The sequence below is a fragment of the Raphanus sativus genome, chromosome 9 (genome assembly GCF_000801105.2).
Source record: "Raphanus sativus cultivar WK10039 chromosome 9, ASM80110v3, whole genome shotgun sequence".
In the NCBI taxonomy this organism is placed as follows: domain Eukaryota; kingdom Viridiplantae; phylum Streptophyta; class Magnoliopsida; order Brassicales; family Brassicaceae; genus Raphanus; species Raphanus sativus.
In genome coordinates this window covers 16315355-16342482 of record NC_079519.1, presented here as the reverse complement: position 1 = coordinate 16342482, position 27128 = coordinate 16315355, and the positions used below count along the sequence as shown (strand labels likewise).

At 39.5% G+C, this 27128-nt stretch overlaps 5 protein-coding genes and 1 long non-coding RNA gene across 7 annotated transcripts; 4 read left to right on the top strand and 2 right to left on the bottom strand.

Annotated features, from left to right (window-relative positions):
* Positions 1-4020: 4020 nt before the first annotated feature.
* On the bottom strand, positions 4021-5525 carry LOC108833413 (protein FAR1-RELATED SEQUENCE 5-like). Its single transcript, XM_018606840.1, has 3 exons — positions 5019-5525; positions 4707-4898; positions 4021-4644 (listed from the first exon to the last, which is right to left on the bottom strand). Exons 1-3 carry the CDS (start codon positions 5523-5525, stop codon positions 4021-4023), a joined length of 1323 nt encoding a protein of 440 aa, XP_018462342.1.
* Positions 5526-6730: 1205 nt separating this feature from the next.
* On the top strand, positions 6731-8089 carry LOC108833412 (uncharacterized). The gene has a single exon (XM_018606839.2). The coding sequence runs from the start codon at positions 6731-6733 to the stop codon at positions 8087-8089; it is 1359 nt and encodes a 452-aa protein (XP_018462341.2).
* A 2918-nt stretch (positions 8090-11007) lies between these two features.
* On the top strand, positions 11008-11730 carry LOC108833411 (uncharacterized). The gene is made up of 2 exons (XM_056994820.1): positions 11008-11377; positions 11453-11730. The coding sequence occupies exons 1-2, from the start codon at positions 11008-11010 to the stop codon at positions 11728-11730; spliced, it is 648 nt and encodes a 215-aa protein (XP_056850800.1).
* A 700-nt stretch (positions 11731-12430) lies between these two features.
* Positions 12431-13487, top strand: LOC108833415 (uncharacterized). The gene is made up of 2 exons (XR_001946689.2): positions 12431-12532; positions 12806-13487. It is a non-coding gene; the product is annotated as an uncharacterized LOC108833415 (long non-coding RNA).
* Positions 13488-13543: 56 nt separating this feature from the next.
* LOC108833417 (protein FAR1-RELATED SEQUENCE 5-like) lies at positions 13544-16271 on the bottom strand. Its single transcript, XM_056994398.1, has 3 exons — positions 13954-16271; positions 13792-13884; positions 13544-13714 (listed from the first exon to the last, which is right to left on the bottom strand). The coding sequence occupies exons 1-3, from the start codon at positions 15667-15669 to the stop codon at positions 13682-13684; spliced, it is 1842 nt and encodes a 613-aa protein (XP_056850378.1). The 5' UTR covers positions 15670-16271; the 3' UTR covers positions 13544-13681.
* Positions 16272-16620: 349 nt separating this feature from the next.
* On the top strand, positions 16621-19312 carry LOC108825808 (protein EI24 homolog). Of its 2 annotated transcripts, none has more exons than XM_056994629.1 (11): positions 16621-16856; positions 16947-17012; positions 17226-17367; positions 17477-17529; positions 17762-17896; positions 17992-18055; positions 18154-18239; positions 18331-18413; positions 18501-18577; positions 18685-18760; positions 18896-19312. In XM_056994629.1, exons 1-10 carry the CDS (start codon positions 16765-16767, stop codon positions 18724-18726), a joined length of 840 nt encoding a protein of 279 aa, XP_056850609.1. In that variant the 5' UTR covers positions 16621-16764; the 3' UTR covers positions 18727-18760; positions 18896-19312. The 2 variants fall into 2 exon arrangements, with proteins under 2 accessions (XP_056850609.1, XP_018454662.2); XM_018599160.2 differs by having other exon boundaries at positions 18666-18760.
* Positions 19313-27128: the final 7816 nt, after the last annotated feature.

Genomic DNA, 27128 nt, shown 5'->3' with positions numbered 1-27128 from the left:
CAAAATTCTTCTTCCAATCACAAGCAGCCAAATGTCAGTTCACACAATCATTCTCTTGTTCCTTCCTTCGTACTGCCACATACTCAACACTCTATTTATTCGTAACAAATCTCCCTTCCTTTGAACCGCAACCATTTGCTCGAGTGAACACTGAGTCGGGTGGTCGTTGCAAATGGAACACGTCATATACTACAAAACCATGAGAAACTTTATCACATATCCACTTCACAGTGTCCATCAGCCACATCTCAGTATAAAAGTTCTGCAGCTTATCCTCAACCATACATTCTGAAGCTAAGCTCCATAACCCATGCTGCTCTTTGATGGCCTTAAAACTCATCAAATCAAACTGTAACCCTTCTACCACAGCCTGTAATATTTCCAAAACCCTTATTGCCTCTTCAATTATCTGTTTGAATTTGAATCTCCAAGACTTGAGAAGTTTCTTTTGCTTAGATTGTTTCTGCACTTTCTTTCCTCTCAGAGACAATTTCTGGAGCAGGTGATGTATATGTAGTGTTTCCTTGTTGAAAGTCACAAGCGGAACTTCATAATAGATAGATGAGTTTGGTACCACAGCTAGCTCATGTAGTGTCTCATTTGAACCAAATGCATACTCGGTATGAGCTCAAAGGATTTCTTGCCTTCACTGTGACATTGCTTTAGGAATATTGTATCATCCTGACGTTTCAATTTACTCTTCAGGCTTACAATAACTCCTTCATTGAGACACTCATGACCTTCTCCTTCCTTAAAGATGTTCTTGATAACCTTGACTTTGAGTTTTAATTTCCATGATTTGAGTAGTTTTCTTAGCTTCGACTGTTCTTGCTTTTTCTTTCCTCTCACAAACATTTTCTCCAATACTTGACACTCCAATTTTTTTCTGACACTTCATGTGTTTCATCTTTCTACAAACTCTTAGCAACAATTGATTAAACATATGGTGTGCAACAAACTCAACACCTTCTACTGCCTTTTGAATCAGTTCCTCTCTCTTATTCACATCTAAAATATATATTTGGTGTACTTTTGGAGCAGTCCAAACACCAAGTTTATGATCATTATGTAAATTAATGAGAAGCTGTGACCTACTATTACTAGGCAAGGCAGATTGCAATTTCTTTACTCTACGGCTTGGTTCCAAAAGAGAGTTTTGTAACTCGGTTTTGAACTCCATTTCTGTTTCATGAATTGGTTTCCCTAGTAGAATGCCATCGGGAACTAACATTGAATCACTGTTCACACGCCCTTCACTCTCTCTGAACATATTATTTGCTGGAACTGATGCGGTTTTCTCTTGCGATTCCGAAACAATAGGATTAGTCATCGGCATCTCTTGAATTGCATCAATGTTTGTGATCATAGCTGCTAATCTCCTATTTTGCTTCGATTTTTCCCTCTCTGCCAGCAATCAGATCCGTTCCGGATCGTCAGGTTCACCAAACATCCGTAGAAAACTATACTTTAAATCTTCCCAAGTATATAAATACTTATACTCTTGTCGTCTATGAACAAATGCGTCTGCTTTACCTCTGATAAGATACACATTTAAAGCTAATTTGTTCATATCGGACTACTCATCCTGAGCAAACTGATCCTCTAAAGCTGAGATCCATGGACGCAAACCACATGAAACACTTTCGAGACTTGGAACTCAATGCCTGCCATTGATTCGAGGATGCAAATGGCTCTGATACCACTGATACAGATAAATTGTAATGGAGAAGATGATGAATAATAATTTTGGAATCATATTCATAAAACGCCAAACCAACTCTCAATGTGTGAAGAATTTATAGAAGAAGAAGTGGTTCTACAACAACAATTGAGGAATTTTCTCTGAAAATTTACAGGAAAATTATAGCAACCACAAAAAAATTGTAATAAATTTTATGATTTTTTTCGATGATAAAGATGATGATGCAAAACTTCTTGTAACAAACTTCTTCTTCCAATCACAAGCAGCCACGTGTCAGTTCGCACAATCATTTTTTTTTGTTTTTTCCTTTGTAATGCCACAAATTGTTTCTTGCTATAAGTTGGAGAATAGATGCCATCATTGATCAAATTGTTTCTTGCTCTCTCGTTAAACAAGAAGGTCGACGACAACACCGGCAATGAATGTGATGGCTCACTCCCAACAACTTCTGAAAAAGACACGTTAGTGGATGAACAATACTTGTATTCACCCCTGAGGTGAACTCCTCTAATTCACCTCACCTCAATACACCAATTAAACTGCCACATAGGATTAGTAAAAAAAAAGTAAAACTTAAAGAAAAAAATAAGGAAAATCGCTTAAAAAAGACGTCAATTAACTTAACGCCGTAGTCCATCGACTCTTCTCTTCATCGCTTACAGGAGTACAAAGGTTTGTCAAATTGAGTCTCTGATTATATAAATCATATTTCGATTTCTCCTCTCCAAACCAAATCAAACCATGTTCATCCATGACCTGAACCAGACTAGATTTTGTACTTTTGGAAAAATTATCAAACAAGGAAGGAGATGGAGAAGAAGAAGAGCATCAAGGTGAAAAATAAGTTTTTGTTGGAATTGAACTTTGATTAAAACTACAAACGAAGTGGATCTACGAAGAAGTGCCCAAGAAGAAGAACAAAGAAGAATAACAGAGAACTAGATACAAAGAAGGAGGAAGAAGAAGAAACTTGATGCGCAAGAAACGGAAGTGTGAAGAAGAAGCGTGATAACAATGAGGAAGAAGTCAAAAAAGACTATTATAAGATTATTATACAATTCTAATAAGAAAAAGTTGGAGAAAGAAACCACTTAGACATACAAAAATTATTTTCTTCTCTCTCTACAAGAACAAGAGAACAAACAAGGGAGAGAGTAAAGAGAGAGTGTGTCCCTGTCTAATAATGAAACACAAGACAAAACAGATTGAGTGTTAGAACTAAATCAGAGAGTGAGTGAACAAGAGAAGCAAAGATGAGATGATGGAGAGGCTGGCTGAGAGTAGTTGAGTTGTTTTCTTTTGGTTTTATATCTTGATGTCATATATATCTGTAAAACTGATGCATTTGAAACAGGTACACAACCTTAAAAATTAGCTTATGCAAGCAGATAACTACCTAAAATCACAAATAAGTAGTAGACTGAAGAGATAACTAAAAAGCTTAAGCCTATGCCTGACCCTAACTCGTTAAGGAGATGGTATCGTGGACTGAGACTCTGTTCTATATATAGCTGCAGAAAATTTGGGTGATATATAAGACAGTGGCTCAGCATTAATTATGTCATCCTCTTCACATACAAACATATTCAAAACAAGAATAGAGTAGTCTATGAAGTATTAGGGGGCACTGTGTATGCTTTACTAAAGGTTCAACGGACGTTGAAGCTGAACATGAATATAGTAGTTAAATGATGAAGATTGACGATAATAATAGATGTAAAAAAATAGTATGCTAGAAACACCAAAAGTAAGAACAAAAACAAAACATAATTAGAACTTGCTTTCACATATAAAATAACAGAGTTTTACGATGATCCATCAAAGCTCTTGTCAAATCCCTACAAAATCTGAGACATAAAAAAATTAAAAAAAATGAGAGAAAAACTCAAATATAAATAGTATAAAGAATGAAGTACTAACCTGAAGCAGTTGTGAAAAAGAAGGTTCATTGTATAAGGTCGGACTATTGGCAGCATCAGATAACTGGGTATCAGGAAGAAGACTTCAGTCCTGATATATATATTGATTAAGATCCTCAAATTCGATAAAAAAATGGAAAAAAATATCTAATACCTGAAATGTCAACTTCTTTTTCGCTGTAGCATTATTAGATGATTTTGATTTAGTAGAAGGCTTTTCAAGAACACTCAAATATCGACCATGGCGTCTGACTTTTTGGGTTCTTGGTCGTCCAGGAGGATTTTTTCTTTTTATTCCACGTGCATTTAGAACTTCTTCTTCTTCCTCTTCCACAAGTTCAAAATCTGAAGTATGGAGCATCCATTTATCAGCTTTCACAAGTTCCTTTTTCTTTTCCATCAATTTTCAAGCAACTGAATGGCAGCTTCATCTGCACACAATGTCAGTTCTGTATGTTCAGCAGAAACAGATGCTATCTCACGGAAAGTACGACATATATGACTATAGCACTTTCCGATTGATTCATTCACTGTGTCATTGGGTGTCGCTGAATGATAAAAAGATATGGTTCGTGCTTTAGCCTCTTTACTCCATCGATTCAGAATGTAGATAGGTGGAATTCTCCTAACATCCTTCTTGGCCAACACTTTTAATGCATGACGACATAAGACTCCAGCAAAAGAAAATTTCATGCAACTACAATGTATCGTTTCATTTGCAGCATCATAGTTAACCAAATGATTTTTTCCAACACCACGAAAAGATACATTGTATTCAGCACTTGTCATCTCAGACTTATTGACCCGTTTGGCAACATAATCACCGATAGCTGTGTATTGCTTCTGGAACAAGGTAAAGACTTCTGGTGTATACACGTCCACTGCATGTTGCAACATTTCTACAGGAGCTGATAATACCGGCGAGTTATGCATCATACCGAAGTCAGCAGTTAATTCTTTAAATCGCCTATCATCCAACACTCTCTCGTAGTGTTTAAAGAAGTGCAACAAGTTATAACTGCTCTTCAAGTATTTTTTCAAAATATTGTTCATACTTTCACTATAAAACTTTGACGACCATATACCCTTGCCCATTTTTCTCTCAGCTCAAACAAATCCTTCAACCATTTATTCTCTGTCAATCCATGCTTCTCAAGCATTGCACTCCATGCTGATAACCACTCTACTTCATTCTCATGGTCATCTACACATTTTCTAAAGTCTGTGGCAAACTGGTTCGGTCCATGAAATACATGGCTCAACCTCTTGGCAGCGTTCTGGTAAATATGCTAAACACATAACCTATGTTTTGTTTCAGGGAACACTTTTTCTATTGCATTTGCCATTGCTACACATTGGTCTGTAAGAATTGTTTGCGGTTGTTTTCCAGACATTACTCCAAGAAAAGCCTGAAAAAGCCACTCAAAAGCCTGAAAAAGCCACTCAAAAGATTCTATGGGTTCATCATATAAGAGAGCAGCAACAAACACAATAGTTTGCTTATGATGATTGACCCCGACAAATGGAGCAAACGGTCTATCATATTCATTGGTCTTGTAAGTCGTATCAAAGCAAACGACATCTCCAAAAAGATTGTAATCACCAATTGACCGATCATCTGCCCAGAAGATATTAGTGATCATATCGTCCTCATCAAGTTGAATTGAGTAAAAGAAAGATGCATTATCCTCTTTCTTTTTTTGAAAGTACTCCAAAACCGCTCCAGCATCTCCCTTTTTCATTTCTGCCATTCGCTTACGGTATATGTAATTGCGTAGGTCTTTATCCATAAAACCCAGATTCGCTTGTCTCCCAACTTCTCTGCTCATCATTTCAACGGTCGCCTTTGCTGAAATTCCTAACATATCAGCATCATTAGCATGTTGTTTTTGAGAGATAGACATTGCTCAGTTACTCTTCAACAAATGCTTCATTGGTGTCCTCACTAAATCATGGTTATGATTCGGCTCAAAAGTGACAATCTTATATCTTCCGTTAATCTGAAGGTAGCAAGACATGCGAGCTTTACAACCACACCTTGTGGTTCGTCGTGAATGAGGTTTATTGACCTTAGGTTCCTGCCTAAACCCCTTTTTTGAGCATACATAAACCATTCTTACTAGCTTGTTGTTTCTTTTCACAGTCCTTTGTCTCCTTATGTTGAAACCATGATCGCCTCCCTACTTTCTATAAGCTTTATATGCAGACTCATCAGAACTGAAATCCATTCCAACAAAAAGTTCAGATTTTTTTTGATTTTCATTGTTTGCCTCTAAAACATCAACATCTTCAGTCTGAAAATAATCCTCATTGTTGTTTATGTCATCTTCTTCATCAAAATCACTGACTGAAGCATCGTCATCGCTGAGGGAAGCATCTTTTATTTCAGCTAAAAGCTCATCTGAATTTTGACTTAACAAACTGGTTTCACCTGAGGCTTGCAAATTAGATTCATCTTGACTAGCGAAATCAATTTTTTGACCACTTAAATGACTATTCTCCATTGCAACTATATAACAAAATAGAAACACAAGTTAGAAATTATCTTAGATAACATATAGCAATTTGGACTTTATTTTAATAGAGATTCTAAATAATAAAACACATCAAATTAATGCCAATCATCAACTTTTATCATATATCACGATCTGACCTTATTCAGTCATAAACGACATCAATTTAATGCCTTCTCACGGCTAGACTGTGTCCAAGAACAATATATTCCTAAGACGTAAAAGTATCAGTAACTACAATTTAGTATATTAGTTCCAATTTGTCAACCTAGTATAGTTTTTTTTTTCCTTTCAAAACTGAATAGTTAAATAAGTTTGAATAATATAACAAGTTTAAGAATCTTAGATTTCAGACATTAAACACAACAAACACAGTTTTGTAGTCTACATATAATCATTTATTAAAAGTATAAAAGTTGAAAAACACAGAAGCGTTCACTGATCTCTCATCGAACATAAAATATTATTCCCTTTTAGAAAGTCAAATACAAACACTGGAAAATCTGGATTCGATCCCTCTTGAACCCATCTCACATTATATTTTGAAGGCGATTTTTTAGGCGATATCGAGAGCGATTGTGACGAAGGCTTTTCCGATGGTTTTGGCGGCTTCGCCGGGCTCATATGCACCGCCAGAGGATAATCGGGGGATTCAGAAGGATTGTGAAGAGGATCTACAGGGAGCGAGGCAATCAAAGGGTGTGAATCTGAGATCGGAGAAATGGGTTTCGGTGGCGCAGGAAAGAAGGAGTCTAAAAAAGTACGATGTGGAGATTAAATCGGTGGATGGCAAGAACAAGGTGGTGATACCCGATGATGTTCTCTCTGATGTTACTCCGTTGTGGGAGGATTTCGTTGTGGGTAAGTTTCTCGACATAGCGCCCCATTTAGCGAAATTTCATATGGTGGTGAACAAAATCTGGAGCTATGGTGATGATACAGCCAAGGTGGAGGTCTATGATGTTAATGCTACAACTATGAGATTCAAGATCAAAAACTCGAGGTTTCGTGAGAAGGTTATCAAGAGAGGGATGTGGAATATAGCTGGGGTTCCTATGATTGCGAAGAAATGGACACCTAAAACTGAAGAAGAGAAGCAAGAGGAGGAGGCCATTCCGATGTGGGTTCACTTGCGGAAGGTTCCTCTTCATATGTTTTCTTGGGAGGCTTTGAGTTTTATGACGAGTACTGTGGGCTTTCCAGTGCATCTACATCTGGAGACTCTAGCTTGTTCAAACTTTGAGGAGGCAAAAGTTTTCGTCAATGTAGATGTATCAAAAACGCTACCAAAAGAGATTAAGTTTGTAATAGAAGGGAAGGAGTTCACAGCTGAGTTTTACTATCCATGGTTGCCGTCTCGATGCAGTTTGTGTGAGAAATGGGGCCATACGGAGAAGGTGTGTGTGATGAAGAAACGTGAGAAGAAGCAAGGGGATTTGAGTGCTAAAGGGGAGAGTGCTCTAAAGTCTACTGATAGAGTTGTAGCACAGATGGATATGGATGTTGTTTCTGAGTCGGTAGGGTTGAAGAAGGTTCATGAGTTGCCAAGTATTGCTAGTGAGGTGAGAGCTTCAGTGAGCAAGGAGGGGGGAGAAGAGGACTGGTCCACTGTATCACCAGACAAAGTGGGTAGGTCACAACTGAAAACGCCACATCGTGAGGAAGTAGTCGTTCAGATTTCTGCTTCGAAATACTCTGTTCTGTGTTTGGATGAGGTTGAAGAAGGTGAAGTTCTAGTTGATAACCCGCTTGAGGAGGAGGAAGTAAATAATGAGTATGAAGAGGTAAGTGATATAAGGGAGGGTGATCTGTTAGAAGATGAGATTTTGGATCAGAAGGTTAAGGATAAAGAGAAGGCAGTAGAGCAAAAAGGGGGGGGGGGGAAGAGAGTCCAGAAGGCTACAGCTCAGGATGCAAATTCTAAGGGCAAAAGGTCTTCTAGATGCAAACTCTAACCATGGCGAGTTTCTTTTGGAATGTGCGCGGATTGAATAAAACTTTGAAGCATTCCGTCGTCAGTGAGTGTACGCAGCAATGATATGAGGTTTGGGTGTCTGTTGGAAACAAGGATGAAGGAAGGTAAAGCTGAGAAAATTTCGAGTACTGTGTTTAGAGATTGGTCGTCTATTACTAATTATGAAGATAGTAGAGGTGGAAGGATTTGGTTTATGTGGAGAGAGATGGTCCGTATTACGCCAGTATATAAATCGGATCAGTTGGTTACTGTTATGGTGGAACTGAATGAAGAGGAGGAATTCTATTGTACAAGTGTTTATGCAAGTAATCTAGTGGAGGAGAGGAAAGCACTTTGGGAAGATATTGTTCATCACCAGAATTCTCCTTGTTTTACTAATAAATCATGGATGATAATGGGTGACTTCAACGAGATCTTGGAAGGTAATGAAAGCTCGATGTTTGCTAGTACGGGGAGGGTTCCTGCTGGAATGAGAGACTTTCAGAGCACTGTTCTTCGTTGCCGGCTAACTGATATGGCTTATCAAGGTCCTCAGTATACATGGTGCAACAAGAGGGATGAAGGAGTCATCTGCGAAAAATTGGATCGTGTGTTGCTAAATGAGGAGGCTCTCCATCGTTTCAGCAATGCATATTCAATCTTTGAACCAGGAGGCTGTTCTGATCATATGAGGTGCAAGATTCAGCTCTTCCCTCCTAGTGAAAGAATCAAGAAGCCTTTCAAATATGTAAATGCCATGAGTAGTATTCCGTCATTCTTGCCTTTGGTCAAAGACTACTGGGATTCTACAGTGAGGTTTTTTCATTCAACTTCGGCGATGTATCGGTTCTCCAAGAAACTGAAGGATATTAAACCTCTTCTTAGAGAGTTGGGTCGTGAGAAGATGGGCAATTTAACTAAAAGAGCTAAAGCAGCTTATGGTGTATTATGTGAGAAACATAATGCTACTTTGCTATGCCCTACTGAGGATACTATTCGTGATGAAGCTGAAGCTTATGGAGAATGGATACATATTGCTAGTCTTGAAGAAGATCATCTGAAGCAGAAAGCAAAATTGCATTGGTTGGATGTAGGAGATCAAAATAACAAGACGTTTCACCGTGCAATAAAGTCAAGACAAGCTCAAAACTTGATAAGAGAAGTTAGATGCCAAGATGGAAATGTTGTCAATACCCATGAAGGAATAAAGAAGGAGGCAGAGAGGTTCTTCATGGAGTTTCTGAATAGGAATCCTGATAGTTATCAGGGTATCTCTGTAGAGGAGCTGTAGGACTTGACTGATTTCAGATGTACGCTGCAGGATTGTAACCTGTTGGAATCTGAGGTATCTGAAGAGGAGGTCCGCAAGGTGTTATTTGCTATGCCAAATAATAAATCACCAGGTCCAGATGGATTCCCGGCAGAATTCTTCAGGACTACTTGGTCAGTTTTGGGAAAAGACTTTGTGACTTCAGTTCAATCTGTCTTCAGGTATGGCTTTCTCCCTAAAGGAGTGAACTCTACCATCCTGGCTTTAGTTCCCAAGCGGTTAAACTCTCTTGAAATGAAAGATTACAGGCCGACAGCTTGCTGTAATGTCGTTATAAGGTTGTTTCGAAGATTTTGGCTAACCGTCTGAAGAAAATTCTGCCTCGGGTCATTCTTGAAAATCAGTCAGCGTTTGTTCAGGGGCGTTTACTTATGGAGAATGTTCTTTTAGCTTCAGAGCTTGTCAAAGACTATCATAAGGAAGATGTTAGCCCACACTGTCTTATGAAGATATACATCTCCAAAGCCTTCGACTCGGTGCAATGGAATTTTGTTCTGAACAGTTTATGTGCACTTGGGTTTCCTGAGAAGTTTGTTCATTGGATTGAATTGTGCATCACTAGTCCCTCCTTCTCGGTACAAGTAAATGGCGATCTTGCGGGTTACTATCAAAGCACTAGAGGATTGCGGAAAGGGTGTTTTCTTTCCCCGTACTTATTTGTACTCTGCATGAATGTGCTCTCATTGAAACTGAATAAAGCGCTGGTGGAGAGAAGGTTTAAGGTTCATATGGGTTGCAAAAAGCTATCTCTTACTCATCTCTGTTTCGCAGATGACCTTATGGTCTTTATTGAAGGCTCAAGGGAATCAGTTCAGGGAGCTCTGTCGGTCTTTGATGAGTTTGAAGTCTGGTCAGGGTTGAGTATAAGTGTGGAAAAATCTACTATCTTCATGGCGGGGGTCTCAGTGGAGGAGAAGAGAAGTATTTTGACGAATTTCAAATTTGCAGAAGGTGAATTACCGGTGCGTTACTTGGGTCTCCCTCTTATGACTCAGGCAATGAGGAAACAAGACTATTATCCTCTCTTGGAACATGTCAGAAGCAAGATAAGCACTTGGACTTGCAGATTCTTGTCATATGCTGGTAGACTACAACTCCTAAACTCTGTACTTATCAGTATAGTGAACTTATGGATTGCAGTCTTTCGTGTTCCTTGCAGTTGTATTAAAGAGGTGGAGAAAATCTGCTCGGCTTTCCTATGGACGGGTCCTATTCTAAAATCTTCTAACGCTAAGGTGGCTTGGAGGGATGTCTGTTGTACTAAGAGTGAGGGTGGGCTAGGAATCCGTGATCTGAGAGAAGTAAACAAAGTCTATGGGCTCAAGTTAATCTGGAGAATGCTAACTGGTGATTCACTGTGGGGTAAATGGATTTGTGAAAATCTTTTGAAGGGAAGAAGCTTTTGAGAAGTTAAAATAAACCCACAAGTTGGGTCTTGGATGTGGAGGAAGATGTTGAAGCTAAGAGAAGTGGCGAAGGTATTCTATAAGAAGGAGTTGGGTAATGGCAAGCATACTTCATTTTGGTATGATCATTGGTCGATGCGTGGAGTTCTGTTTGACTTACTTTGAGACAGAGGTGTTATTGACATGGGGGTGAAGAAGTATGCAACGGTGGAGGAAGCTGTGTTATGTGTTAGGAGAAGAAGAAGACATCGGGTGCGTATTCTGAATGAGATTGAAGATGAGCTGAGTAACATTCATAGCAGGCTTGATTCAGAGAGTAAGGATGTTGGTGTTTGGCAAGGGAAGTCGGGTTACAAGCAGAGGTTTTCTACTCAAGAAACTTGGAAGCAGTTGAGAGTAAACAAACCTTCTTGTGCTTGGGCTAAAGGTATTTGGATTTCACAAGCTACTCCGAAATATGCATTTATAGCTTGGCTAGCTTCGCTAGATAGATTGTCTACTCTAGACAGAGTGGCTAAATGGAGCAGAGGGCTTGATGAAACTTGTGTGCTTTGTAAGTCCACAAAGGAGACGAAAGACCATCTTTTCTTTGAATGTGATTACTCAGCTCAAATCTGAGAGTTTATAGCTAAAGGTGTTATGGGGAGTTCGTATACTAATCGATGGGAGGAGATTATGGTAGTAGTTGGTGATACATCGAGAGAGAAGAAGAGTCTTTTTCTTATCAGGTACTCTCTTCAAGCGGTTCTTTATGAAGTGTGGCGAGTTCGCAATAAAGTTAGGCATGGTGATAAGTTATTGCCTTTGCTAGTCATTAAAAGAATGCTTGATAAGGAGATCAGAAACAAGATCAGTGTGATGCGAAAGAAAGGGCTCAAAGGGATGGAAGATTTGATGCAACTCTAGTTCAGTTATAGAATGTAAAAGTGTCGTTTTCTTTCTTTAAACTAAACAGTATGCATCTGATGTAATAAGACTTTTTTGAATAAATTTAGCATTCATTCAAAAAAAAAAAACAAATATAAACACTGGCAAAGTAAGCAACAAAACATCCGTAACCTCCTCTATTCCTTTTATTGTTTTTTCCTATTACTATGATCATACATATGTGTGACTAAAGAAAATTTAACAACTCTAAAAAACTATATGATCCTGAGATATGTAAAAAACAATAATTAAAGTTGAGAATAATTATATTGCTCTAACGAATTGACCTGATAAAAAAATATCAATTCTAGAATTTGAAAGAGGATAAAAGAGAGTAGCAAAGTACCGATGCAAAACCTATCTTGAATCTCTGTTTGAAATCCACAATCTCTGTTTTTTTAGGGATCGAGAAGAAGCCTCTGCGTTAAAAGTTGAAACAGCCAGACAACAGCATTAAGTTAATTGACGTCTTTTTTTTATGCGATTTTCTTTTTTTTCTTTAAATTTTACTTTTTTTTGACTAATCCTATGTGAACAAAACTTGCCTTCACCCCTAAGGTGAATGGTATAATTCACCTCACTTCTCTAAACCAATTAAATTGCCACATAGGATTAGTTAAAAAATGTTTTATAATTAAAGAAAAAAAAAATACCTTGACAAAAAAAAAGGAATTAACGTGAGACACGGCGCCGTTAACGTCTTCTTCATCATCGATCTGCTTTTTCTTCTTCTTCATCCCATAGACTCCTAAATAATTCTTCATGTAACTTACAGGTTCAAGTTAAGTCATCACTCAATTAACATAATTAACCTCGTGATGATTCCTGAATGATATTCAGATTTGTGAACGTTTCAATTGTTCCTTAACTTGGGCTTTAGCTCTGGCTGCTCTTCTTCTCTTCTTAAACCTTGTAACGCAAGTCTCTGTCTGCTTCTTCGAGAGATCAGGCTGACCTCTCAGTAAAATAGCTTTTGTTTTTGTTTGGAGACAACAATGACCTCTCCACTCTCGGGCTGACCTCTCGGGCTGTTTTGGGTTTGAACTTGTGACAGGTTTTGTCTAGTGAACGTGATGATGATGCGTATATGTCACTGCAGATGGCACTCGGCTGGAATATATGACGTGAAGACGAAGATGGGAGGAACGTTTGGGACGACAAGGCTTCCACAAGAGCTAGTTCATGATGCTAACAATGGTCTTGATATTGCTGTCAGGCTTCTTGAGCCTATCAATCTCTTTTTCCCCATCTTGTCTTGCACTGATTTTTACCAGATAACTTTCAAGTATTTGCTGTGTTTATTTATTTTAGCTGTAATAGTGAGCAATGGATCCATCAGGTTGTAAGGCAATTAGGAATTTATGAACAGCTTTGTTAAAGAAGGAAGAAGAAGAAGAAGAGCTCTGAGTGGCAAGAAACAGAAGAGTGAAGAAGAATTGTGACTGTGAGAACAAAAACAGAGAGTAAGTGAGTGAACAAGAGAAACTAAAGATGATGGAGACTGGAGAGGCTGGCGAGAGTAGTTGAGTTAATGCTCTAATCAATGGGTGCTGAAATTCATTTCTGGTTGCAGCCTAATTTAGTTTCTTCAGCCTTTTTAGCTTGTGAAGCTTCCATATTGTTGCTTGAGATAGTTCTCCAAGATCGCCAAGGTCAACCTTATTAAACCTGCCAATGTTCCAACATCAACATCTAGTGTATTTCTTTCTATTCTTATGTTTATTTTGTTTAGTTTATTCTACGAAGTGTTGAAACATTGTGTGTGCTTTGCTAAAGGTTCATCAGAGACGTAAGCTGAATATAGTCTTGAGTTTTTGAAGATAATAATAAGTGTAAAAACAAGAATATGCTAGAAAGTAGAAACACCAAAAGTAAGAACGAAAACAAAAACATAATTAATGTCTGCTTTCACATTTAAAAAATCAGAGTATTACGATGATCCATCACGATTCTTGTCAAATTCCTACAAAATATGAGACATAAAATAATTAAAAAAATGACAGAATTCAAATATAATAGTATTAAGAATGAAGTATTAACCTCGAGCAGTTGTGAGAAAGAAGGTTCATTGTATGAGATCGGACTAGTGGCAGAAACAACAGATAACTGTGTATCAGGAGGAAGACTGGTGTCCTGAAATATAAAGATTGATTAAGTCGCGATATTCAATGAAGATTGGACAAACAAAAATAGATCAAATACCTGAAACGACAACTTCTTTTTTGCTGTACCATTGTTGGATGATTTTGATATACCACGATTTTTCGTTTCAAGCACACTCAAATATCGACCATGGCGTCCAACTTTTTTGTTCTTTGGTCGTCCAGGAGGATTTTTTCTTTTTATTCCACGTGCATTTAAAACTTCGTCTTCTTCTTCCACAAGTTCCAAATCAGAGGCAGGGAGTATCCATTTATTAGCTTTCACAAGTTCTTTTTTCTTTTCCTTCAATTTGTCAAGCAACTGAAAGGCAGCTTCATCTGCACAGCCCGTCAGTTCTATATGTTCAGCAGCAACAGATGCTATCTCCCGGAAAGTACGACATATATGACTATATCGCTTTCCGATTGATTCCTTCACTGTATCATTAGGGTTCGCTGAATGATAAAAAGGTATGGTTCGTGCTTTAGCCTCTTTACTCCATCGATTCAAAATATAGGCAGGTGGAATTCTTCTAACATCCTTCTTGGCCAACACTTTTAACGCATGACGACATAAGATTCCAGCAAAAGAAAACTTCATACAACTACAATGTATCGTTTCGTCTCCAGCAACATAAGTAACCAAATGATTTCTCCCAACACCACGAAAAGATACATTGTATTCAGCACTTACCATCTCAGACTTGTTGACCCTCTTGGCAACATAATCACCAATAGCTGTGTATTCCTTCTGGAACAAGGTAAAGACTTCTGGTGTATACACGTCCACTGCATGTTGCAGCATTTCTACAGGAGCCGATAAGACCGGTGAGGTATGCATCATGCCGAAGTCAGCAGTTAATTCTTTAAATCGCCGATCATCCAATGCTCTCTCATAGTGTGTAAAGAAGCGCAACAAGTTATAACTTCCCTTCAAGTATTTTTTCAAAATATTATTCATACTTTCACTACGCTGTGTGCTCATCATATCGGCTGTAAAAGTTTGACGACCATATACTCTTGCCCATTTTTCTCTCAACTCAAACAAATTCTTCAACCATTTATTCTCTGTCAATCCATGCTTCTCGAGCATTTCACTCCAAGCTGATAACCACTCTGCTTCATTCTCATGGTCATCTACACAATCTCTGAAATCTGTGACAAACTGGTCTGGTCCATGAAATACACGACTCAACCTTTTTGCCGCATTCTGGTAAATATGCCAAACACATAACCTGTGTTTTGTTTCAGGGAGTACTTTTCCTATTGCATTTGCCATTGCTGCACATTGGTCTGTAAGAATTGTTTGCGGTTGTTTTCCAGACATTGTTCCAAGAAAAGTCTGAAAAAGCCACTCAAAAGACTCTGTGGTTTCATCATATAAGAGAGCAGCACCAAACACAATAGTTTGCTTATGATGATTGACGCCGACAAATGGAGCAAAGGGTCTGTCATATTCGTTGGTCTTGTAAGTTGAATCAAAGCAAACAACATCTCCAAAAAGATTGTAATCACTAATTGACCGATCATCCGCCCAAAAGATATTAGTGATCATATCGTCCTCATCGAGTTGCATTGAGTAAAAAAAAGATGCATTTTCCTCTTTCTTTTTTTGAAAGTACTCCAAAACAGCTCCAGCATCTCCCTTTTCCATTGCTGCCATTCGCTTACGATATATGTAGTTTTTCAGGTCTTTATGCATAAAACCCAGATTTGCTTGCCCCCCAACTTCTCTACTCATCATTTCAACGGTTGCTTTTGCTGAAATTCCAGACATATCAGCATCATCAGCATGTTATTTCTGAGAGATAGAGATTGCTCGGTTACTCTTCAGCAAATGCTTCATAGGTGTTCTCACTAAATCATGGTTATGGTTCGGCTCAAAAGTCACAATCTTATATCTTCCATTACTCTGAAGATAGCAAGACATGCGAGCTTTACAACCACACCTTGTGGTTGGTCGTGAATATGATATATTGACCTTTGGTTCTTGTCTAAACCCCTCTTTTGAGCATACATAAACCATCCTTACTAGCTTATTGTTTTTTTTCGCAGTCCGCTGTCTCCTTACGTCAAAACCATGACTGCTTCCATATTTTCTATAAGCTTTATATGCGGACTCATCAGAACTAAAATCCATTCCAATACAGAGTTCATGGTTATTCTGATTTTCATTTTTTGCCTCTAAAGCATCAACATCTTCAATCTGAAGACAATCCTCATAGTTGCTTATGTCGTCTTTTTCACCAAAATCTTCGACAGAAGCATCGCCATCGCTTACTGAAGCATCGCCATCGCTGACTGGAGCATCTTTTTCCTCGGCTAAAAACTCATCTGAATTCTGACTTAACAAACTGGTTCCACCTGAGACTTGCAAACTAGATTCATCATGACTAGCAGGAACATTTTCTTCACCACTTAAATGAGGACTCTCCATTGCAACTATATAGAAAAATACAAACAATAGTTAAAAATAATGTTGTCTAGTTCTGTCCTCTTATACATGACAAAAGTTCATCAAAATTTGAAAATTAACTAATGAAATAAAGGAATAGATGACGTAGATGCATGCAGGAATTGATGAAAAATAATTTAAGATGTTTTCTCTAGAAGGATATTCATTAGGCACGTGTATTGGTAAGCATCATATATTGCTGGGTTTTAATTGGGCCTCTTGTAATGGGTCAAGTATCTGATTTCACTTGTATAAAAATTATAAGGTTGACAAATAGAAAAAACTAATCGGATGAGGATATACATCTAGTTTACTCTAGAAGAAAAAACCTAAAGAGGGTTACTTGTCTGATTCTCGTCTTCTCTCATCCCGTTCGCTCGTTGACACTTGAAATTCGAAGAACCGATAATATAGCAGATGATTGCAAAATTGAAGCAGGTGATGCTGCTTTGGCTCGAGGGTTTCCTAGAAGCTTGTTCTCTCCACCGTGTTGTAATTCTCTGTCACAGGTAGATTCCTCTGATTTTGTTTCCTGAGAAACTTAAAGTTCCATCTAATCTCACAATAAATTTTTCCCGATATGTTTTGTTTGCTATTAGGTCGCGAAAGCTCCTATTACGAACGGGGCAGTGTTTTCTTTTGAATGGTTTGATTTTCTTAGGAAGGTAACGACTTAGCCTTCGCTTTCCTTAAATCAGGATTAGATATGGTCTTGAAAAAAAAGAGTGAATTTTGGGATGAGTTCGATCAACTTGCAATTAAAAGAGTTCCTTTTTTTTCTCTTTGTCAAGATTCTTTGTGATGTTGAGACTTGAGAGTTCTTCAGATGGTGTCTTAAGATTCAATACTCTCACATCTTCCTTTTTGAATTGGTTTAGTTTAGGCGTCTTTAAGTGGTTTGTTAATCCAGCCCTTCAGTGGATATTACCTAATCCATGCGCTCCTATCACGTCTCAAGACTTCTGTTCGTACAATGGATCTTATGCCTTTCTACGGGGTGGTCTTTTGCAGCTATTTTACGTAAGTTTACTGCTACCTTTTTCAGATTTAGTGTAGTTTATCGTTGGAGTTGTGTATCAACTTTCTCCAGTAGCTGACTTGGAAACAACACTTTTTTATTACACTACAGGTTCTTTGGTTCTATCCTCTGTATATGCTCAGCTTCATCTTAAGTAACATCTGGTAGCCTTCTTGCATCCTTACCTTTGCTTTCTTATTTTGCTTCTCGGTGTTGTTATTATTACCATGTGACTTAGTTGAAAACAAATTTATTCACTTTTCCAGTATTTTTATTATGAGCAATCGGTAAACTTTGTTTGTTTAGACTGTTTAGCTTGTAAGATTGGGCTTGTGAATGTTTAGCACCTTTTCTTGGTCGTGAACATTAAGGGTATGAAGACCTTCTGACTTTCAGGTATAACGATGTTGCAAAATATGGATTGGAGGCAATTGGAAAATCTGACACAAGCTCGGCAGAAACATTCAGGCAATGTGAAGTTCCTGCGTCAGTGGTCATGACGAATGCTGAAAGACCTTCTGGTCTTGGAGGGTACTTCTCCACCGATTCACTTCTTCAAAATCAAAAAAGCTGAAACCTATTTTAGGTGTTAAGCCAATTTTCTTTTGTTCCATGATTATTTTCAGGGTGATGATTGGTATTGGAGTGCAGGTGTATTCGATACTACTTCTGACATTTTTCTTTATGGAGGTAAATTGTTTTACCTTTGTGAACCTTCTTTGAATGTATTCAATGTATACGATAATTCCTTCCTTCGGATATGTTAACCAATGTGCTGTGCAAACTAGGTTTATGTTGTTGGCGTTATACCATACATTGGGAAGATACTGAATTTCTTACTTCTTTCATGGATGTATGCCTACTATTGTTACGAGTATGTTCTGTTCTCTCACCTTATACAACGATGCCAATAAACAGAGTTACCTAGTGTCTTCAAACTCATTAAATAAATGTTCTTATCGTAGATATAAGTGGAACTTCTTGGAGATTCCTCTCGAGAAAAGGCTTGAGTTCTTTGAATCCAACTGGGCCTTCTTTGCTGGTTTTGGTAAATCTTTTCTCCGTGGTTAATTCCTTTGGCGACGTTAGTAAAATGGAAAAAACCTGAAAGCTGGCTTTTTATTTGGTTTTTCAGGAAGCCCCTGCGTGTTAGCCATTTTCTTTTTCTCGCCTCTTGTGAGCGGAGCGCTTATGGCCATCCTGTTTCCATTGGTAAACTACCTTGCGTTCAGTCTATAACTCACTGTCAGAGATTCCGTCATTATATTCTTGTAAACCAGTGTTAACAGAATGTACGCAGTTTGTTTTAACTGCTACAGGGTCAGGACCTGAAAAATCTATCGTTACCCCAAGTTTATTGAGGCTTCCAATATTCTACGTAGCTGACAGACTCTCGTAAGGAAAACTCTCTCTTTAACTTCTACTGAACTAGTGAAAGTATTTAGGTTAATTAGCTGAAGCTTTAAGCTTTAATCTATGATGTTAATGTTCCATAAATAATTAGCATATAAATTTCCTTGGGTAATCTAGGATGCTGGCATTGTCCATCTTCCGGTTGGAGTCCCTGCAACATAAGAAGACAGGCTGAAGCTGAAATATTTTCTCTGGATCTGTTAATCTCTTGTCAACACTGCCGTCTCGGTGATTTCATGTGGCTTTGACGCATAGTTATCTGATATCAGTGCTTTGATCAAAAAAAAAAAAGTTATCTGATATCAGTGCTCATGATAAGATATTATGCTGCAAACTGCAAAACAACGAATATGAAAGCAGGCGTGTCATGTCAGAAGTAGAGTTTGATTGTTAATTCATAGAAGAAAAATTTACTCCTAGAGACACTTTATGAGTTTTCAGTTACACTTGGAGACACATTATCCTTGTCACACACATTTTATGTGTCAAAAGACACTAACACTCTTGACTACACCAAACTTGTCTTTCTCATTCTTCTTCGTCTTAATTCCTTACGAAACCTAATTTCATCTATTTTCCTAACTCCACTGTAACTTTCTCAATTGCTCAAACCCTTACGCTGAGAGTTCCAAAAAAATATCAAAAAGGATCGATGGTGTGATGATGAAACCAGAGCTTGTAATGAAATTGATAGTGGATGAGCTCGGGATGAGCCGTCGGTGAGCTCTGGATTTGCCATGGATGATCTCGGGATTCGTCATGGATGAGCTCGGGGAAGCTATGGTGGATGAGCTCTGGATTCGCCATGGATGAGCTCTGGATTCGTCGTAGGTGAGCTCAGGGAACCTATGGTGGAGTTTCAGAGCGGATGAGCTCAAGACTAGAGCTATGGGTGAGCTCGGGATTCGCCGTGGTTGATCACAGGGTAGCTGCGGTGGAGTTTCAGAGAGTGGATGAGCTCAAGATTCAGAGACTGTTTCACCGCTTCAATCTCTGTTCTCAAGAAATCAACAGATTTGTTAATCGTCTCACACGATGTTTTGCTTCGATCGTGTGTTGTAGTAGAATCAATCGTTAGTGTTTCATTCAAAAAGTCAGATTTAGAACTCGGGTACCGAATTCGTTTCTGTCTTCATCATGGGTCACATATAAAGATTCAAACTTTTGGTTTGATGTGAGTCAGATGAAGACTCTCGTCAGGGGCATCAACGAATTGGAGCGACGAGAAGTCTCCAATACTCTCGGTAAAGTTCGGAACTTTCTGTATCCAACAGTCTCATTTGGTTGGTTGGCTCTTGTGGGTCTCAAAGATTTTAGCTTAAACTGTGCATAGGAGCTTTATGCAATGAATAATTATGAAAACAGAGTCCTTTGTGTTGTGATATCTGTTTTTTAAGCTAAGATCTGGTTATGTGTTGCTGGTTTTTGAGTAAAGAGGTGGAACGAGATGCAGAGAAGGAACAAAGTAAGGTGCCATACAGAGTTTGTCTTTATTAAAACAATCTCTCGTCAAACTCTTGCTGTTGTGCTGTTTTTATTTGTTTGTTTTTAGCATCATTCTTCACGTTCTTGTTTGTCTGTTTTTTTGGTTGAAATCATACCGTCTTTACTACTCTCACCAAGCTTCATTTAAAATGTGATAATGTTCTTGAACCTTAGTCACACCCATCCATATGAGCCTCAGTCCATGTCACACATAGTCTGTTACAGGCTGGGAACCAGGCTGCAAACTAATGGCTTGGAGAATAAGATTCTGGTCGATTTTGGCACTGGTCTTGAAAGGACTTGATGCTTGGATCAAAAACTGTCAAAACTGTACCTGAAACAAAAGAAACTTTTTATGAGTTTTATGGATTTATAAAAATGAAGAACAGAAGCAAAACTATGAAAATAAATCAAGAACAGAAACAGAGATGATTTTTATGGATTTTAGATTTATAAAAATGAATCAAACAAAAGATGCAACAGAAATAAAAACAAGAGAAATAAAAGGGATAGAGATGGTGATGGAATCTGTTGCTGGATGTGTGTCTCTCTCAACAGATCAGTGGATGGATGATAAGTAGAAGATGGGATTGGCCTTGCTGGATGTATGTCACTCTCAAGGCAAATCGTTGGGGGTTTGATGGAAGGAAAAATCGCCACAAGCTTGATGGTTTGAGCTTGATAAGATTCAGGCTGCTCTCTCTTGCTTCTCACACTAGAAAGACTTAGGGTTTTCTTTGCAAAAGCAAAACAAATTTCATAAAAGACTTAAGCCCCAAAAATCGCCAGCCACAAGTGGTTTTAAAGCCATCCCTTTGTGGACTCAACAATGTCTTAAAAGGCCCAAACAAATGGCCAACTCTCAAAAGAAATAAAAGGCTTACAAATGCCCAAAGTCTTAAACCAAAATAAAATTAAAATAAAATAGAAAACCGGTTGCTGGTTGAGATGCCTAAACCAAAGCTCATAGTATGCTTGCTTGTTGCCTCATTAAAACCTTATCGGGAAAACCCAGTGGGACAAAACCCGATGAAGGAAAAAGAGTACAACACATACTACTTACTTTGGTGGTCGGCTATATCTCTGAACCGGAAGCAATGTGGTCGGTTGGATTGGAGATTGATTCAGGACCAAGGTTGAATGTGGAGATGATGAAACCGGTTTGGTTCTGGCCGAGTGATCTGAATTGGATTGGACCGGCTGAGTCTTGAGCTTCAATTGAACCGGCTTGGTCTTGTATCTTCAATTGGACCATCTCTTCAATCAGTACCTGGTTCTGGTCGGTTTGTCCATCTTGATATAGGATTTGTTGGACCGCCTTGGAGAACCCTTCCCTTATCGCCCTGGTTCCACTCCTAGTGGTCGGACCGCGCCTGATTATGGGAACCTCTACTTGGATGGCCTCATCATTCCCTCCCTCTTGAAAAGGTTCTGGCCTCAGAACATCATCATCTGCAAGAAAAGGGGACAAATCAGATACATTGAACGTATGGGAAATCTTAAACTCACCTGGAAGATCAAGCTTATAAGCGTTGTCATTGATCTTTTCAAGAACCCGGAAGGGTCCAGTCCCTCGAGGTGATAGCTTGGACTTCCTTGCTTCAGGAAACCTTTCTGGCCGCATGTGTAGCCACACCAAGTCTCCTGGTTCAAACAACACTTCCTTCCTCTTCTGGTCGACCCGCGCCTTGACCTTGGCCGCCTTGGCTTCTAGTCTCTCCTTGACTTTTTGGTGCAAGGTCTTAACAAACTCCGCGTTGTTGGCTCCATCTCTACTGCGGTACATAGGACTGGGCAGTGTGGAAAGGTCCAAAGGAGTTTCAGGCTGAAAACCATAGACAACTTCAAAAGGAGAAAGATCAGTAGTAGAGTGTCTAGCATGGTTATAAGCAAACTCAATAAAAGGCAGATAAGTTAACCAGTTCCTTAAGTTCTTACCGACCGTAGCTCTCAATAACTGAGAGAGTGTACGGTTTACTACCTCGGTTTGACCATCAGTCTGTGGATGACAAGTGGTCGAGAACAACATCTTGGTACCAAGTTTACCCCATAAAGTCTTCCAGAAATGGCTTAAGAACTTGGTGTCTCGGTCAGACACAATGGTCCTAGGCATGCCATGTAGACGAACCACCTCTTTGAAGAACAGGTTGGCGATTTGGGTGGCATCATTGGTTGTGTTGCAAGCAATGAAGTGAGCCATCTTGGAGAACCTGTCCACAACAACAAAAATGGAATCCTTGTGGTCTATCTTGGGCAAGCCCAGCACAAAGTCCATAGAAAGATCTACCCAAGGGTGGTCAGGAATAGGTAAAGGCATGTATAAACCGTAAGGATGTGACCTGGATTTTGTCTTAAGGCAGACAATGCACTTGGTGCACAAGTTCTCAACGTCCTTCCTCATGTTTGGCCAAAAGAAATGGTCAGTTAGGACACTTAGAGTTTTATCTCTACCAAAATGTCCCATGAGGCCGCCACCATGGGCCTCCCGAACCAGCAATTCCCGCATGGAACCTTGGGGAATGCACAACTTCTTTTCCTTGAACAAAAAGCCATCTTGTTGGTAATATGATCCGGCTGCCATCTTGGTAGTTTTCCTGAAAACTTCTTGAAAATCAGGGTCAGTAATATAAGAGTCCTTAATATACTCAAAACCCATGATCTTAGCTTCCATGGTGGAGATAAGAGTGTGTCTCCGGGACAGTGCATCGGCCACCACATTGTCTTTGCCCTTCTTGTACTTAATCACATAAGGGAAAGTATCCACAAACTCTAACCATCTGGGGTGCCTCTTCTTGAGTGTGGTCTGACCTCTCAAGTGCTTAAGAGTCTCATGATCTGTATGAATAACAAACTCTTTAGACAAAAGATAATGTTGCCAAGTTTCAAGAGATCTCACTAGAGCATAAAGCTCTTTGTCGTAGGTGGGATAATTGAGGGCAGCTCCACTCAATTTCTCACTGAAGAAGGCTACTGGTCGGCCTCCTTGAGTAAGCACAGCTCCTATGCCTGTACCTGATGCATCACATTCAATCTCAAAGGTTTTATCGAAGTTAGGCAGAGTAAGGACTGGTGCATGAGTCAAACTATATTTAAGCCTGTTAAAAGACTCTTCCTGGGCAGGACCCCAAGTAAAGGATACATTCTTCTTGATCACAGACGTCATTGGGGCAGCAATGGTACTGAAATCCCTGACAAACCGTCGATAGAAGCTGGCCAGACCATGAAAACTGCGGACATGGCCTATTGTGGTCGGAGTTGGCCAGTCTTGGATCGCCTTGATCTTTTCTTCATCGACCTTCAGTCCCTGTGAACTCACAACAAAACCTAAGAAAACCAATTCATCAGTACAAAACACACATTTCTTTAGGTTAGCATAAAGTCCCTCCTGCCTCAATGCCTTCAGCACCTGTTCTACATGATAAACATGGTCGGACAAGCTCTGACTATAGATCAGTATATCATCAAAGTACACAACCACGAACTTACTGATGTATGGCCTTAGAACCTCGTTCATAAGCCTCATGAATGTGCTGGGGGCGTTGGTAAGGCCAAATGGCATCACAAGCCACTCATACAAACCTTGTTTCGTCTTGAAGGCGGTTTTCCACTCGTCACCTTCCTTCATACGAACTTGGTGATATCCACTCCTGAGATCAATCTTAGAAAACACAGTAGAACCACTTAGTTCATCCAACATATCATCTAATCTAGGTATAGGGTACCGATATTTGATGGTTATGTTGTTGATGGCTCGGCAGTCCACACACATGCGCCATGTTCCGTCCTTCTTAGGCACCAATAGGACCGGGACCGCACAAGGACTTAGGCTCTCACGGATATAGCCTTTGTCCATGAGGTCTTGGACCTGCCTCTCCAACTCCTTGGCCTCTTCAGGGTTAACACGGTAAGCGGCTCGGTTGGGCAGTGGCGCGCCTGGTACAAGGTCGATCTGATGTTCAATGCCGCGGATGGGGGGCAAGCCGGCTGGTATATCATCAGGGAAGACGTCCTTGTACTTCTCCATGAGGTCTTGCATCTCGCCAGGTAGCTCTTGTGCCTCAAAACCTGCAAAACAACCTTCCTTAAAGACCATTAGTAGCACCTGCGTCTCACGAGATAAAGATTTAAGAACTTGGCCTGAAGACATATAAAGGTTGGTTTTACTTACCTTTCCAGCCTGGTCCATTGATTTCTGCATATCATGGACTTCTTGTGGACTAAGGGGAGCTAAGCTGTGCTTCTTGTTGTTATGGCAGAAGCTGTAGACATTGGTCCGACCATGGTGGATGGTTTCCTTGTCAAATTGCCACGGCCTGCCAAGAAGTATGTGGCCGGCTTGCATAGGAACAACATCACACTTCACCTGGTCATGGTACCTGCCAATACTAAAAGACACAACAACTTGCTCGGCTATCTTGAGCTCAGTCTCATCATTGAGCCACTTGAGTCGGTATGGTCTCGGGTGTGGAGTCTTGATCAAACCTAGCTTATCAACAAGATACTTGCTAGCCACATTAGTACAAGAACCACCATCTATGATCAAGCTACATACCTTTTGCTCCACACTACATCTTGTATGGAAAATGTTTTCTCTTTGGACGGTTTCAGGATCAAAGAGTGCACTGAGGGCTCGTCTGGTCACTAGTAACTCACCAGTCTCAGCATAATCGACCAGTTCCTCATCAGACGCATCTGTTTCCAACTCAGCCTCATCTTGGGACTCGTACTCCCCATCGGCCTTAAGGACCATCACTCTCTTGTTCGGACAATCTCTAGCATAGTGTCCTTTTCCCTGACATTTAAAACAAGTAATATCACGGGTTCTCTGATTTTGAACTTGACCCTTACCTTGGTCAGATGAACCGGCTCTGGTTGTGTCAGCTTGGTTCTTCTTGAACCGGTTCTCCACTTCTATGGACTTGTTCTTTTCAGCACCTTTGGAACCTGGTTGAGACCACGCAGGTTTGCTCCGGCTAGTGGCCGCATTCTTCCTCTTGATATGGACCTCAGCCTGGACGGCATAGTGCAAGAGATCATTGAAGTCCTCATATGGCTGGCGCTCCACTTTCCGTGCAATCCGATCGTTCAGCCCCTCCAAGAACTGGGACATCATGGACGCCTCAGACTCGTCCACTTCCAATCGGTTCCTTAGAGCCTCAAACTCTTCAAAGTACTCCTCCACGGACTTAGTTCCCTGAGACAACTTACGAAAACGTTTTAGTAAATCTCTAGGATAATGTGATGGAATGTACCTCGCTCGGAGTTTGGTTCGCATCTCAATCCAGTTTTGGGCTCTCCATACTGGTCCGGACTTAGCAACATCTCGATCCCACCAGGATAGAGCATTATCAGTAAGCTGGGCCGCGGCTAGAGCTATCTTCTTTGCCTCAGAGTACTTGTAGTACTCAAAGATATATTCCATGCGCTTCTCCCATGTGATGTAAGCGTCCGGATCCACCTTTCCTGCGAACGTAGGTGGCTTCAGTTTGATGTCCTTGCCTCTTTGGAAGGCCGCATCATCGTTCCGGTCTCTGTCCCTCCTCGGATCAGGGCTCACATCTCTTCCACGCCTTTGGTAAGGACTTACATCTCTACCACGTCTCCCACCTCGAGCGGCCTGGTTTGCACCTCCACGATCTGGTGGCTCATACTCAGACTCATCTTCCTCCGACTCGGACTGCGGCTGGTTGAGGTAAGGGCCGAACCTTCTTGCAGCCGGTTGGCCATTGGGTTGGTTCCGGTTTCCCTGACCCATAAGAGTCATTTGTGCAGTCAAGGCATTGAGGGCTTCCGTGAGCTGAGCTTGTCCGGCCTGCAAGGCTTGGAGTTGGGTGTTGATCTCAGCTGCACCATTCAAGTCTCCCATATCTCCTGGAAAATAAGAAAGACAAGAAGATCAAGTGCAAAGGGAATTGGCAAAGAAAGAAGGAAAGAAGAAAGAAGAAAGGACTTAAGAAATAAAAGAAAAGAAGATCAAACTTGAATGCAAATGAATGAATGAGTGCAAATCTTTTTTTTTTTTGATTTATGAAAATTAATTTCGAAATATTTTTAAAAAGGAAAGTTGAAATCTTTTTTTTTTTTTTAAGTTTGAAAAGAAAGAAATAAACTTGACAAAGTTTAAAAATGGAAAAGAAAAAGATTGGAAAACTAAATGCAAATCAAAATTAAAGATGATTGAAATCTTTTTTTTTTTTTTAAATGATGATTGATCTAAAATATAAATGCAAACTAAATGAGATTCTAATCAGGATTTTAATGCAACCAATCAATCTAAATGATGAATGCAAATGCAGAAACAAATAAATGCAAACATGATCAATTAGCTCTAAACAAGGAAAGCAAAATCGACCAAGATGCACAAACAGGTTAACTAAATGATGCAACCCACGAAATGATCTAGCAAGCCTATGATGAACACTATGATGAACAGCAAGAACAAGCAAGAACAGCAAGAACAATTTTTTTTTTTTTAAAAGATGCAAATGCAAAACAGACAACAAAATGAACTAAAGGATAGAAATAACCAAATCTTTTGGAGCCTTTGGCTCTGATACCAAATGTTACAGGCTGGGAACCAGGCTGCAAACTAATGGCTTGGAGAATAAGATTCTGGTCGATTTTGGTACTGGTTTTGAAAGGACTTGATGCTTGGATCAAAACTGTCAAAACTGTACCTGAAACAAAAGAAACTTTTTATGAGTTTTATGGATTTATAAAAATGAAGAACAGAAGCAAACTATGAAAAAAACAAGAACAGAAACAGAGATGATTTTTATGGATTTTAGATTTATAAAAATGAATCAAACAAAAGATGCAACAGAATAAAAACAAGAGAAATAAAAGGGATAGAGATGGTGATGGA